The sequence below is a fragment of the Dromiciops gliroides genome, chromosome 4, assembly GCF_019393635.1.
Source record: "Dromiciops gliroides isolate mDroGli1 chromosome 4, mDroGli1.pri, whole genome shotgun sequence".
Taxonomy (NCBI): Eukaryota; Metazoa; Chordata; class Mammalia; order Microbiotheria; family Microbiotheriidae; genus Dromiciops; species Dromiciops gliroides.
The window spans coordinates 315,354,701-315,369,873 of record NC_057864.1 but is presented as its reverse complement, the minus strand read 5'-3'; the positions used below and the strand labels follow the sequence as shown (position 1 = coordinate 315,369,873).

General features: G+C 34.3%; 1 protein-coding gene across 5 annotated transcripts in view; it reads left to right on the top strand.

Annotated features, from left to right (window-relative positions):
- MAP3K7 (mitogen-activated protein kinase kinase kinase 7) overlaps positions 1-15,173 on the top strand; it is an 85,592-nt gene that overhangs the window by 47,264 nt on the left and 23,155 nt on the right. For all 5 annotated transcript variants that reach the window (XR_006356332.1, XM_044002197.1, XM_044002198.1 and 2 more), the window contains one exon: positions 12,232-12,299. Coding sequence is in view for 4 of the 5 variants with exons in the window: in XM_044002197.1 (XP_043858132.1) it covers positions 12,232-12,299 (68 nt within the window). In the remaining variant the exon portion in view is untranslated. The remainder of the gene's footprint in view (positions 1-12,231; positions 12,300-15,173) is intronic.

The window sequence follows — 15,173 nt, the reverse complement described above, 5'->3', positions numbered from 1 at the left end:
TTACAATTTTAATTTACATTGTTATTTTAGAATTGGAAATATTTGATTCTGTCATCAATTGATGGAGCAATGAATTCATAAAATGGCTATTTCATTCAACAGTTTATTTTTGTAAACATTTTTGCAATATTTCCTAATTAACTCTTTAGTGCAAATAAGTGAACTCTTCTTTTTGACAAAAGAACAGAAGCTCCAGGATTGAAAGTAGTTTTTTGGAGAAAAGATAAGTCATATATGAAGTCCCCTAATATTTTATAGATAATATCAAAATATAGCCCACCCTTTGGGAATGGGTCAAATTTTCTTAATATTGATCAAGATAGAAAGTATTTAAAGTCTAGTGATCCTTAATTCCATAGAATTTCCAAAGTTGTAGTTTAGGGTTTTTGTTTGAATTAATGTACTTCCCAGAAAGTTATATGGTATAACCAAAGAAAACACATTTTGATGTATTAAAAATGGAATTTAGAAGCTTAGAAACCTGAATGAAAGTTCACACACACTATTTTTCTATTAAGGTTGAAGTAGTCCCAATATTGTCTGGAATAATATTTCCAAAATTAATACTTTTCTTCTGGTACAAAGCAGTATATAGAATGAAATACAGTCCCTGGAACTCATGGGTGATCAGAATTAGCTTATTTGTGTTAAGTATAAGCTACTTTGTTTATTTATGTAATCTGTGGTCCTTTTTAAAGTTTTTATGCCTCTTAAATTCTTAAAATTTCTATATGGAGTCCCCAAAAGTTAAAGACTTTGACTCTGAAGATCTGTCTCTTTTTGCAATGAATAAATAGTTAATCCTGGAATATAGCAGCATGGTGAAACAAATCTAAAAGAGCCTAATATTCTTGCCTTTCTGTCTTCCTTTAATGTCATTTATCTATAAGACACCTGACTATTAGCAAATAAATTACCCTTGTTCGAAGTTTAGTGTCCCCCCCACCTTTTCATCCAATTCAGTCACTCAGCAAAAGTAACCTTTTTATAGGGGCACTTAGATTTAAGTCTACATGAGAGAATCAGCCTCAGATCCATACAACAAAATATCTGATCCATACAACAAAAGCAATTTGCATAGCCTTGCTCTAGCCTAGTTAGACCAAAGAGTATGCTTTTTTTATAATAAAAATTTTTATTTAAGGTTTTGAGTTCTAAATTTTATCCCTCCTTCCCTCCCTCCCTGCCCCCCACACTGAGGCATTAAGCAATCAGATATAGGTAATACATGTGCAATTATGTAAAACATTACCATATTAGTCATTTTGTATAAGAAACCTTTTAAAAAATGAAAGAAAGTGGAAAATAGCATGCTTCAGTCTACGTTCAGTCAATATTCTTTCTTTGGAGTTGTATAGCATGCTTTTTTATTAGTCCTTTGGGATTGTCTTGGATCATTTTTATTGCTGAGAGTAGTTAAGTCATTCATAGTTCTTCATCAAATAATATTGCTGTCATTGTGCACTCTTGGTTCCCCCTTCACTATACATCAGTTCATGCAAGTCTTTCCAGGCCTTTCTAAAATCATCCTGCTTGTCATTTCTTATAGCACAATAATATTCCATCAACATTATGTACCACAGCTTATTTAACCATTCCTTTGATTTCCACTTCTTAGCCACCACAAAAAGACTGCTATAAATATTTTTGTGCAAATAGGTCTTTTTCTCTTTATGTCTTTGGGACATAAACCTAGCAGTGGTATTGCTGGATTAAAGGGTATGCACAGTTCTATAGCCCTTTGGGCATAGTTCCAAATTGCTCTCCAGAATAGTTGGATCTTTTCACAACTCTACCTACAGTGGATTAGTGTCCCAGATTTCCCACATTCCCTCCAACATCCAACATTTTCCTTTTTTGTAATATTTGCCATTCTGATAGGTGTGAGGTGTTACCTCGGAGTTGTTTTAATTTGCATTTCTCTGATCAGTAGTGATCTGGAGCATTTTTTCATGATTAGAGGTAGCTTTAATTTCTTTGTCTGAAAACTGCCTGGTCATATCCTTTGACCATTTATCAATTGGGGAATGACTTGTATTTTTATAGATTTGACTCATTTCTCTATATATTTGAGAAATGAGCCCTTTATCAGAGATAACTTGTTTCAAAAATCTTTCCCAGTTTTCTGCTTCCCTTATAATATAATCCCTTACATTAGTTTTGTTTGTATAAAAACTTTTTAATTTCATATATTCAAAATTATCTATTTTGTAATTTGTATTGTACTCTATATCTTCTTTGGTCCTAAATTATTCTTCTGTCTATAAATAATTCCAAGCTTTCTTAATTTGCTAATGGTATCACCCTTTATGTGTAAATCATGTACCCATTTTGACTTTATTTTAGTATATGGTGTGAGATGTTGGTCTATACCTAGTTTTTGCTACACAGTTTTCCAGTTTTCCCAGCAGTTTTTGTCAGATAATTTTTTGTTCCAAAAGTCTGGATCTTTGGGTTTATCATAAACTAGATTATTATAGTAACTTACTATAGTATAATTTGTACTTACTCTATTCCACTGATCCACCTCTCTATTTCTTAGCCAATACCAGATTGTTTTTATTATTACTGCTTTATAATACAGCTTGAGATCTGGTACTGCTAGACCACTGTCTTTCATATTTTTTTTTCATTAATTGCCTTGATATCCTTGATCTTTTGTTCTTCCAGATGAATTTTATTGTTTTTTCTAGATCTATAAAATATTTTTGATAGTTTGATTGGTATAACACATTTTAAATAAATTAACTTAAGTAAGATTGTCATTTTTATTAGATTGGCTCAGCCTACCCATGAGCAATTAACATTTTTCAGTTGTTTAGATCTGAATCTATTTCTGTGAAAAGTGTTTTATAGTTCTGGTCATGTAGTTCCTGGGTTTGTCTTGGCAGATAGACTCCCAAGGATGTTATATTGGCCATAGTTATTTTAAATGGAATTTCTCTTTCTTTCTGTTGTTGCTGGACTTTGTTGGTAATATGTAGAAATGCTGATGATTTATGTAGATTTTTTTGTATCCTGCAACTTTGCTAAAGTTGTTAATAATTTCAAGTAGTTTTTTAGTTGATTCTCTAGGAATTTCTAAGTATAACATTATATCATCTGCAAAGAGTGATAGTTTTGTTTCCTCATTACCTATTCTAATTCCTTTAATTTATTTTTCTTATTGCTATAGCTAACATTTCTAGTACAGTATTAAATAATAGAGGTGATAATGGGCATCCTTGCTTCACCCCTTATTGTATTGGGAAGGCTTCTAGCTTATTCCCATTACAGATAATGCTGGTAAATAATATATTTCCTTCCCTAGTGGGAACTGTAGCACTCTTATTCCTTAGTAGTCATTTTCATGAACTGCTATAGACAGACCTCTGAGGTGACCTTTCTCAATTTACTTATGTTGGTCTTTAGATGACAGTTTGTCACTAGACTCACACCCTAAGAGACTCTCCACCTTCTTTTTTTTCTTTTTTCTTTTTTTAGTGAGGCAATTGGGGTTAAGTGACTTGCCCAGGGTCACACAGCTAGTAAGTGTTAAGTGTCTAAGGCCGAATTTGAACTCAGGTACTCCTGACTCCAGGGCCGGTGCTCTATCCACTGCGCCCCCTCTCCACCTTCTTTGAACCTTCTAAAGCTTATGTTTCACTGATCATTTCTACACCCCAGTGAGATATTGGATTAGAAAATTAATGGAGGAAAATGTGTCAGTGCTGCATACTAATATTGCATTCAACAGCCCCTTAGATCTGTTCTGAATTGTATATTCTCACTGTATCCACTGATTAGCATAATATTACTGGGAAACTTGAATAACAGGAGTAGCAGTGGCTTTTTTTTTTCCTTCATCTGGAGGACAATTAAGAAGATTCTTTTCCCCTCAGTTCTCTAAGGAGAACTATTTGATTTAAAGACCATGATATTAAATGATCTGTTGTCTGTCATTACTGTATAATTAGCCTTTCAGTACTAAAAATAAATTTCTGAGCCCCTTTTGGCATGACCATTTTGCTCTACTTGAACTTATTTTGACTCTCAACATAGCTGACTTTGGTTGGTGTTGCATATAATTAAGATTTGGTGGTTAAGGGAATTTAGTTAGAACAAAGTAGTGTCATGGAGCATTTTGTTCATACTTTCTTTTGAGGAAAGTTTCCCCTTTAGCTATATACCAGCAAATAATAAGTAGGCAGAAAAAAACCTTAATCATTCCTTGCCTGGGAAAAGAGTAAACTGGCCATTACATCACTCAAATCAATTGAAATCTCCCAAAAGCTTATTAGAAAGTTCCTCATTAGAAAAGTTTGGTGCTGAGATTTAGAATATGTGCTTGTTCATGATGTATGTATTGCAGAAGGGAGAAAAGAGAGCATTCCAAGCATGGGGGATAGCCAGTGAAAATGAATGGAGTTTGCAAGATGGGTTGTCTTTTTTGAAGAACAGAAATGAGGCCAGTGTCACTTGACTGCAGAGTACAGTGGAGGAGAGTAAGATGTAAAAAGACTGGAAAGGTATGAGGAGTCCAGGCTATGAAGAGTTTCAAAAACCAAACAGAGGGTTTTATATTTGTTCCACAAGAAAAAGACCCCAGGCCTTGTTAAATTATGTGTTTTAATTAACTTTATAGATAGTTGAGAGCACAGTGATTTTTTTTAATTATTAAGGATTTTTTCAATTAATTAAAATTCAGTTTTCTTTCCTTCGCATCTGCCCTCACTAATAAAAACACCATTCTTCATCAGTTCATGCAAATCTTCCCACATGCCTCTGAATCCATTCCCTTCCTCTTTTCTTTTGGCCCAACTGTTATTACATAACAGTTAATGTTCATCCTCTTGGCTTCCAGTTCTTTGCTGCTACAAAAAGAACTGATATAAATATTTTATCCTTTTTCTTTGAGCTCTTTAGGATATAGGCCTATTCGTGGGATCACAAGATCAAAGGGTATATACAATTTAGTAAATCTGCAGACTTAGTTCCAAAGTGCTTTCCAGAATGTCTGAATCAATTCATAGTTTCACAAAGGTATTAACGTACTTGTTTTCCCTCTAACATTTGTTGTTTTCCCTTTTTAGCAAATTTCATCAATCTAATGGGTAGGATGTAACCTCAGGGTTGCATTACTAGTAATTTGGTACTTTTTTTATTTTTTCATCTGGCTATTGATAGTTTGGATTTCTTCCTTAGGAAATTGCCTATTAATATAATTTAGCCATTTACCATTTGGGGAATGGCTTATGTATCTTGGAAATGAGACCGCTATAAGCAAAACTTGCTGCAGAGATTTTGTTCCCAGTTGTCTGTTTCCATTCTAATTTTAGTTGCATTTGTCTTCTTTATATAAAATCATGTACAAAATATGATTCTACTCTATGCATGTTATAAAGGGAAATTATTGCCCCCAAATTAGTCCATTCCTTTAAAATTCTCCACCCACTTTCTGTTAAAGTACTGTTTCCCAAATAATAGCTTATATAGCAACAATTAAGACAAAACTATTCCATTACTGTTCACTTTAATACCCTATTCCATTGAGAAAACAAAAGCAACTTAGAGCTAAAGCATTTATTGATGCATCATTAGCCTTTAATTTAGTAAATGGGAACTATTTGTGAGTCATATTGTACACCTTTCCCCTAGAATAGGGATGAGAAAGTGAAGTGAACGATCTACACCAAAAGAAATATCAAACATGTCATCCTCAGCTTAGCTAAACGTGCCACTGGATCATGGAGTCCTGCTTGTTTTCATTTTATATAAAAGGTCCTTCCAAGTGACTTATCGCTTCCTCAGTAAGTTAGGCTTTATTGTTGTTTGTCCTTCATTTTCAAATAAGGGCAGAGACGTTACAGGGTGATGTCTTGACTTGAGCCTGAATTAGATTTAAGTGAGGCAGAGCTGCACAAAGTCATCAGCCTCACTCTCTCTTCCTGAATCATCATAGTACAGCAGCAGGACAAAAGTGAAGACAACTGGCCATGGCCTGGGATGCAGTGGGTGACCTTGATGTCTTTGATGCCTAACCAAGCCTTCATGGCCATTGGAGGGAATTGTTCTCATCCCTCAATTCCTCCAGGGAAAGTCTTCACATGCTTGGGGTAACATCCCCCTAAATCACTGACATGTTTAAGGCCTGTCAGTTACCCTCAACCTGGTTTAGCCCATCTGCCAAGATGATTTAGCAGGGTATGACTGCTACACATACTACAGGTTCTTGGAGCCATGGGTGAGAGTTGGGTGAATCTGGTGGACTCCAAAAGTGTCCCTGAGTATCCCTGAAAGGGGCTTGGCAAGCCCTCAAACCAGAGGTGATAGTCCTGAATACCCCATATGCCCCAAGTTAGGAGGGAAGGGGAAGACATTTATGTCATATCCAAAAGTTCTCAATGAAGTAATCAAACTAGTTGACCCTGTTTTATGTTTATTTGTTGAACTATTTTGTGAGTTAGTAAATTTGGGGTTTTTCTTAGAGATACATTTTCTTTAGTGTTTTCCAACCATCAAAGCTTAGGGATTTAAGTGTTGTACTCTCCCATGTCTAAGTTAAAGTATTTTTAATCCCTTCTTTATTGAATTTCTTTAAGGTTTTATGGCTTTTTTTAGTCTTCTTGAGTTAGGATTACAAAAGCATGGAGATCTTTGTTTAGTAAATTATCCTCTGATTTTCTGTTACTTTTCTATAACTTTTGTTGCCCATGCTAATACTCTTTGTCTTAGTGACAGTACTTTTTCTTGCCTTCGTTGAAAATATGTTAATAATAAATTAGAGATTATGGTCTTGAAACAACATATAAGTCACAGTAAGAACTGATTCATTATATCTTACCTTCGTTGTATAATGTGGGGGGGGGGTTGTTGGGAGAATGGGGGTGACACAAGAGAATGGGATTGAGTGGCTTGTGATTTTGAGTTCAGAATTTAAGGATTTGAGATGCCTTGGCCTTCAGTCCACAAACAAGCCGCAGGAAGCTAGCCAATTAAAAAGGTCTATGTTAAGGGAGGAAACTGTGTCCAGGTGGACAGTAATGAAACAGGAATTCAGCTTAACCATTGAGAAAACCAGAATATTGTTCATGGTTTCTCACGTACTAGATGAGCATAGGCTTGACCAAGCTATTTAGCCCCATCTTGAATTATATAGTACTGGTTCGTTCTCTCTCTCTCTCTCTCTCTTTTTGGGCGAGGCAATGAGGGTTAAGTGACTTGCCCAGGGTCACACAGCTAGTAAGTGTTATGTGTCTTGAGGTCAGATTTGAACTCGGGTCCTCCTGAATCCAGGGTTGGTGCTCTATCCACTGTGCCACCTAGTTGCATACTGGTTATCTCTTTTTTTATTTTTATTTTATTTATTTTTTTTTTTTTTGGTGAGGCAGTTGGACTTGCCCAGGGTCACACAGCTAGTAAGTGTCTGAGGCCGGATTTGAACTCAGGTACTCCTGAATCCAGGGCCGGTGCTTATCCACTGCGCCATCTAGCTGCTCCCACTGGTTATCTCTTAACAAAAACTAATACATTTTGAGATTGATAAAAATATTTTTTTAACAGAACCAATTGTTATCTCTAAAAGGTTTGTTTAAGATGTAGGAGTCTTCACCTATCCATCCTATTCTAGTAATAACATTTATTGTCCAGAATTTGTACTCAGATTGATTTCTGTTATTGTAAAATGTAGCCACTTTTACAGACGATTTTATATTTAAATAATTGTGTTAATGCTGTTATAAGATCCTGACATTCATAACTCAGGGTTGAGTTATTAACTTAATTTAAGACAATCATTCCCCTTCTCTTTTTTTATAAGCACTTGAAGTTCTTCATCACACATATAGATGAAGGACTTTTTATTTGTTTGTTTGTTTATTTATTTTTTAGTGAGGCAATTGGGGTTAAGTGACTTGCCCAGGGTCACACAGCTAGTAAGTGTTAAGTGTCTGAGGCCAGATTTGAACTCAGGTACTCCTGAATCCAGGGCCAGTGCTTTATCCACTGTGCCACCTAGCTGCCCCTGATGAAGGACTTTTAAATACTTCAGTTTTTAAAAGTGGTACAGCAGCACTTTGCTACCTTTTGTGATTTCTAAGCCTAAAATAACTGAGTAAAAATGATGAAGTGATTTAATGTTCTAATGAGTAATATGTTAAACATCTTGTTCTCAGAGAAATGATCAAATAAATTATAGATTTCAGTCAGATTGATAATAGAATTTTTTCTTGTAAGATGTTTTGCCTTACCATTTCCTGTCATTTTTTTTCCAAATATAGCTTTCCAGGATTTTGAAGTAGTTCTTTAAATTATAGCTATCTTTATACAAGTAAAAATACTTTTAGAATTTAATAAGTAGACAACAGGACAGTGTATTGGTTTTATATTTTAAAAATTAAATTCCATAGTAACTAAAGGTATGTCTTTCATCCTTTTTAAATTGACAGACCTTCTGCAACAGAAAGACTGGTTCTGATTTTTTAAATGATATTCAGGGTTCTTTTTTGTTTTGGGTAAAGTAGAATCCTACAGTCACTAATCTCTGTTTTTGTAATAATAGTTGGAGACAGGGACCAAATTACCTTGTCATTTAGGGCATGTTTTGTAGACAGTGCTGTTAAGGGAAAAATATGGAAAATTCTGTAAACGTTGCAGATCTGTAAAAGGAAGGAAATGGTAAGACCTTTAAGATGAAGTTTGGGAGGGGGTAGCTATGTGGCACAGTGGATAAAGCACCGGCCCTGGATTCAGGAGGACCCAAGTTCAAATGCGGCCTCAGACACTTGACACTTACTAGTTGTGTGACTTTAGGCAAGTCACTTAACTCTCATTGCCCCGCCAAAACAAAACCAAAAAACAAACCAAAAAAAATGAAGTTTGGAAAGAGTTTATAAACTAATTAATAGGAAATTTTGTGTAAAATAATCTCTAACGCTAGCAAGAAACTAGAAAGTTACCTGGAAGGGTTGCTACAATGTCAAAAGTAAGCCCCATTTTATCTTCATTTCTTTTTGCTTCCTAGGGCTTTTAGTACAGTGTGAGCAAAAGGTAAATGATGATATTGACCCCAGCTGGACCCCTGAAAAGATAACCCTCCACAGGAGGAGTGTTGAGGAAGGGAATAAGAATTTATTGTGCTCCTACTGTGTGCCAAACACTATGCTAAGTGCTTTACAGATAACATATCACTGATTTTTCTAGAGTCTATTAAAAGGCAAAGGTCCAAAGTGATACCTTCCTCTAATAAAAGTCTACTTTTATCTGTGAGGATTAAACACAAAATCTACCTAAGCACCAAATGGGGATTTGAAGGTGCACGCAAATTGAAATGCCCAATTTTGAATAGTAAAGGATCTAATAATGCAACATGAAGTGCTATTAGCATATGAGGAAAGGTATCCTGAGAGTCTGTCACAAAGCAGAAGTTTGAATAGTCCAAGCAAAATCAAGAATGGAGAATGTCCTGTGTATATCAAAGCAAGTGTAGGGAGGGGGGTGGTCATTAGGAAGAAAGGTATGGAGTATGAGTGGCAGGAGAGAAAGAGAAGAGAGAAAGCTTTTTGGAAAAGTGTAAAGTTTGGGGAAACAGACCTTACTGAGCCAAGAGTATAAGGAATATGAACCATCACTTTTTCAGGGAACTTTCTAATTCCTAGACCAAGGAAGCAGTGGTCTATGTAAAGCCTATTTGTTCATTTTCAACATGCTCAAAGATAAATCGGTTTATTTCAAAAGCCATCTTTTTCTATATGACATTACTGCCCAAAGAATTGGATTCAGTGATGTAAGACAGATCGGTCATGAAAATATTTTCTCATGCTATCATTTCAAACCATATACTTGGCTTGTCTACTTGGTTCTAAAGTAAAATGTTGTTCCTTGTGGTTAACTAAAAATGCTCTGCTCAATTGTGACTTCAAAAGTGATGATATGGTATTCATATCATCACTTAAAGTTAGCTAATAAGGAACTCATCTACCTCATCCACTAGGTTTCTGCAAGTTCTTTTACAGTACCATGTGTAATGTAGGTATATACATTTCAGGAAACCATACAAAAGTGTAAAATTAGTGAGTTGCCAAATTAGTATTCTATAGGGTAAAAAAATTAGAATCAATCAAAATTTCCTAGCAACAGACCTAGTAATTTTCATTTGAGATAACAGGAGATGGATTATTTTGCATTCATATTTCCAAATTATGGCTTAAAGCTTAATATTGGAGCAACAAGTATTTGTTGATTGCAATCCTTTTTTGCTTTGTGTGAACTATTTGCCAGATGGTTTCTGCCATGGTTATGCTAATTGAAATGCATCACCCAGTACTGCTTGCTTTGGCTCTTCCTACTAGCTTGAGAATTCCTCATTTAAAGGCATTCACTCTTTAACTCTCGGTTCTGCTTTCCCCTATTCCCTTAAAAGTTTTGATTCCTTATTCCTCCCCCACCCCAATCTGAATATTTTAGTTTGTTTTTGTTTTTATTGCAATGATGATCTAATGGTTTAGGGACACATATACCAGGTTTCTTACATTCACAAATGTTGCTAATGTGGAATGAGAATTCCAGACACTTTTATGAGCCTGTTTTATCAAAGCTAATTTTAGAATTGGATTGTTGAATGAAATGTGTCCGAAATTGTTTTTAGTTGTGGACGATATCATTTATGTCCTCAAGAAACACTGAATTGTCAGTATTATCATTAATAGCATTGTATACTAAGTTTCATTATTAAATACTTTCTTAGAACTAGTTTTTTCACATTAAAAAGGTTGAATCCTGGGGCAGCCAGGTGGCGCAGTGGATAGAGCACTGGCCTTGGAGTCGGGAGTACCTGAGTTCAAATCCAGCCTCAGACACTTAACACTTACTAGCTGTGTGACCCTGGGCAAGTCACTTAACCCCAATTGCCTCACTAAAACAAACAAACAATTAATTAATTAATTAATTAATTAATTTAAAAAAAAAAGGTTGAATCCTTAAGGGTCCTTGAATGAAAACACAGATAAATGTAAAGATAATTCTCTTAAGAGTTGGTAAGAATTTATAACTTCATACCACTAGAATTTGAGTTATTTTAGTTAAATATATGCACAAAAGCAGTTAATTTTAAAGGTTCATTTAAAATTTGTGTCAGATAAATACTTAGTGATGCTGAAAGCAATAAGTGTACTTAATTATGCCGCCAATAAGAGCCAAAGTTGGGTAAATCAATGTGATGTGTAGGTTACGAAACACTGAGTATGAATGGTATGTGCTCATAGAGTTACAAGTGCTAGAATGAATGTTTCTGAATGCTGCCCGCTAGTAGGAAAGTTACGTAATGCAGCTTCCAAGTCAAAAGAATGTAGAGCATTGTGTCAGCTGTTACTCAGAGCATTTTGGTGTTTCCTTTTGGACAGCTGATCCCTCGTCTTAGGAGATACTATATAAACAATGCTATTCCTAACCCAAAAGTACCCAGTTAAATTATTGCTTAATTCATTCAGTTTTTAAAGATTTGCTTTTCTTTGATCAACTGATAGGATTTTTTTGATTATATCACTTTTAAAATTATAGTCTGTTCATAAGAACAACAAGATTTATATTTGATAGGCAAAGAGGGGATAGTTGTTCGGCCATATAGGAAAATGAGGGGAAATTTTTGTTCACAACTAGACAGTTAAAAAATGTTAGATTCAGTTCAACAGATTCATTAATCACCTACTGTGTGCTAGGTCCTGAATTCTGATGAAGGTTAATATTGAACTAAATATGATATTGGATATTTCTTAATGTAAGCAAGCAAGATGAGCCTAAAGATAGTGGGACTTGGGAAACAACAACAACAAAAAAGACTACAGGTTAAAGCTAGTAGTGTCTTACAGCATGCTTAGCTGTCTTGCATAACGTAAGGCCCTTGAAATAGATGCCGTCATCAGCCCCAGCCCCCAAGCATTAATCCTATTTAAACACATGACAGAAGATGGTGGAAGAGAGAGTAGCAGCTATTCATGTGGTAGGAGTGGTTATTGTATTAGGGTATACTTTCTGTTGCAGGCCAGCATTTTTTGAGTTAAAACATTGCAGCTGTCTCTTCTCCTTTCCTCTTCTTTCCCTCTATCCCTTTTTTTCCTCTGCACCCAAACTGTCATACTTTTTTTTCCACACTTTGTTTCTCTCTTTGGATTTATCTAAAGTCCAACTTCCTGCTGTACTCTTCTTTCATTTCTAAATAGATGTGAGTTTTTGTTTTTGTTTTTGTTTTCTCTCTAGCTGGCAACGGACAGCCAAGGCGTAGATCCATTCAAGACTTGAGTGTTACTGGAACAGAACCCAGTCAGGTAAGACATTTCTTAAGTTCTCTGTCTTTGAAGAGTAAATGAGAGAATACTGCAAGTTATTTTCTAATACATTATGCAGAATTTGTGTTGTAAATTCAAATAACTTCTTTGACCTGAAACTGACCAAGTTCTTTTGATCTTGAACTTTAATGCATAGGAAAAAAAACTATAACTGTAGCATAATTTGACTGGAAGATTATCTTATGAAGACAGGTAGATTAAAGTCCAAATAAACACAGAAAATAAAATAAATTGTTTTATATTAGAAAATAAAATAAATTAAGCTTTATATTTGAAGTATGTATTTAGTATTTTATATCAACTAGTAGAATAGTTTCACTCATAATCTTTATATAAATATATGATAGTTATTTATTAAATTCACTATCACTCTGTAAGATGAACCAATGATACTATTCCTATCTTGTAGCTCAGACAGGCTGTGACATTCCCAGGAAATCATTGGCATGCCTGGAAGATTCTACCATATTTAATACGGCATCATTTATCAAAATTACATGTATGTGTGTGTGTATGTATACTTATATATATAGTTATGGTTGTTATAGTTATAATCCTAACATTACTTTAAAAAGTGATCACTCTTTAAATGGCTTTATTCGGGTTATGATTTTTATTCTTCATTACTTTTAATAATGTAATTTCATTAATTCATCTCTTATCTCCTGTATTATTATTACTTTATCACTAGACTTTCCTATCTTCCCCAGGAGGTTGTATTATTTATCAAGTGTAATTAATTTTTTTGTTTTGATTAGACTGATTGTATTAATATAAAATACATCAGAAATATTAGAAATTCTACTTTTCAATTCTAATTCAAAATTCTAACCCATGTAAAGTATTCTTAAATATTGGCTACCATATACAATGTAAGCATTTACTTATTGTAAAATGTTTTAGTGCCTTTTATTCTAAGATAGCAATCCATTATCATTTTCAATTTTTATAATGCACTTTAAGTATTGACGTTATCTTACAGTCATTAATAAAGACCTCAAAGCTGCTTAAGTAACAGATATACTCAACCTCCATTTTATAACTATAAAAATCTTTAAAACAGAATCTAAAATGTTAAGATTCCAGGGTTTTTGTTCTTTTCACTGAAAAAAATCTTAATTAAAAAAAAATGATTGTGGTCTGCAGCAACATTCCCCAAAATACTTATAATGTGGTGTTTTTTCATGCTTTTGGTAAATTTTAAATTTTGTTTCCACCTAATTAGCCATTTTGTTCATTATTAATATTTTATTTTATAATGAATCTGAGCTTTCAACTTTATCCTATTTTCCCACCTCAAATACCATATTTGTTAATTACAATTAGTAGCAAATAGTTGGACATCTGGCATCTGCTCGACTTCCTAGAGGCTTGATGATCTCATGCTTTGAAACTTTCTTTACTACTGTCATTGATATCCCAATTATGATCTTCCTTCTAGCCAAGAGTTACTCCTTATACTAAGAATGTGATGCTTCCTTTCATTCATTTCACAAGGGACTATAATTCCTTTCTTTACACTCTAGTAATGGCATTGCTTTGAATTAGAGCTCTTCTTTCAACCTTATTAATTTTCCCGCTAGTGCATTCTGTCTTAGTGAACATTATAATTGCTTTCTCATTCCTAGATTTGTAATACCTTCAAGTGTGAAATATAGAGAGAGTATAGTCTATTCTGTTGAGTTGTCATAAACTATTCTAAAATTTTCTGGGTGATTTTTCTTTTTTTTCTTTTTTCAGCCAAGGTGAACTATTTAAAGTAGGTTATAGAAAGCTCATAGCTTCTAGTTTACCTGGGCTGCTTTTTGTAAGTAGACTTACTATCACAAACTCTTTAGCTATCAGTTGTCCATTTTGTGATATAAGTACTAACTATTCTTTCCTCTGCATAATTTTATGTCAAATGAGATTTAAGAAAAATTCTCTAGTTCTTATGTAGATGATATAAAAGCATTCTGGTATAGTGGACACATTTGCAGGACATGGAGTTTGGAAAACCCAGATTCAAAACCTATCTCTGATTTAGCTGTGAGAGGATGCACAAGTCATTTAAACTATGTTAAGCCTCAGACAGCTCTCTGGAACTAATGTCCACCAAATTATATATGTGGTTTGGAATATCAAAAAAGTTGAAAGACATTCCCACATCCACAGAATCATAGATCCTTGATTTATGGACATGGGTAGTATTATTACTTAAGGAAAGTCTTATGTCTTCACAATATAGTTCTTTAGAATCTCATAGGCTCTTCGTACTTAGCAACATAGGGCTTAGTGATGGAATTCCTAGTTCACTTTTCAACATAACAGAGAAGAAGATGGCTTATGATTATCAAAAGAGGAAAGTACCTGGAAATCTGATATGCCAATTAGTCTGGCATAATAATACAATTAAATTCAGCAAACATTTGTTAAGCAGTTATGTAAAAGGCATTTTGCTAATAATTGTCTTTCTGTGATACTGGAAATAAAATATGGGAATATTGTCTAGAGAAAGAAACCAATGAGGGCAGCTAGGTAGCGCAGTGGATAAAGCACTGGCCCTGGATTCAGGAAGACCTGAGTTCAAGTCTGGCCTCAGACACTTGACTTTTACTAGCTGTGTGACCCTGGGCAAGTCACTTAACCCTCATTGCCCCACAAAAAAGAAAGGGGAAAAAAAAGAAAGAAACCTATCCGATTCTATTTCTAGTTCAACCAGTGACATGAAGTATGACTTTAATAAAGCAATTTTTATATAACCTATATTTCCCTTCCTGAAAACTAAAATAAGTTATCTCAGTAAATAACTCATTCATGTGGAATAACAGATATAGAAAACCTTTATGTAAAAATATCCTCAATAAGTCTACA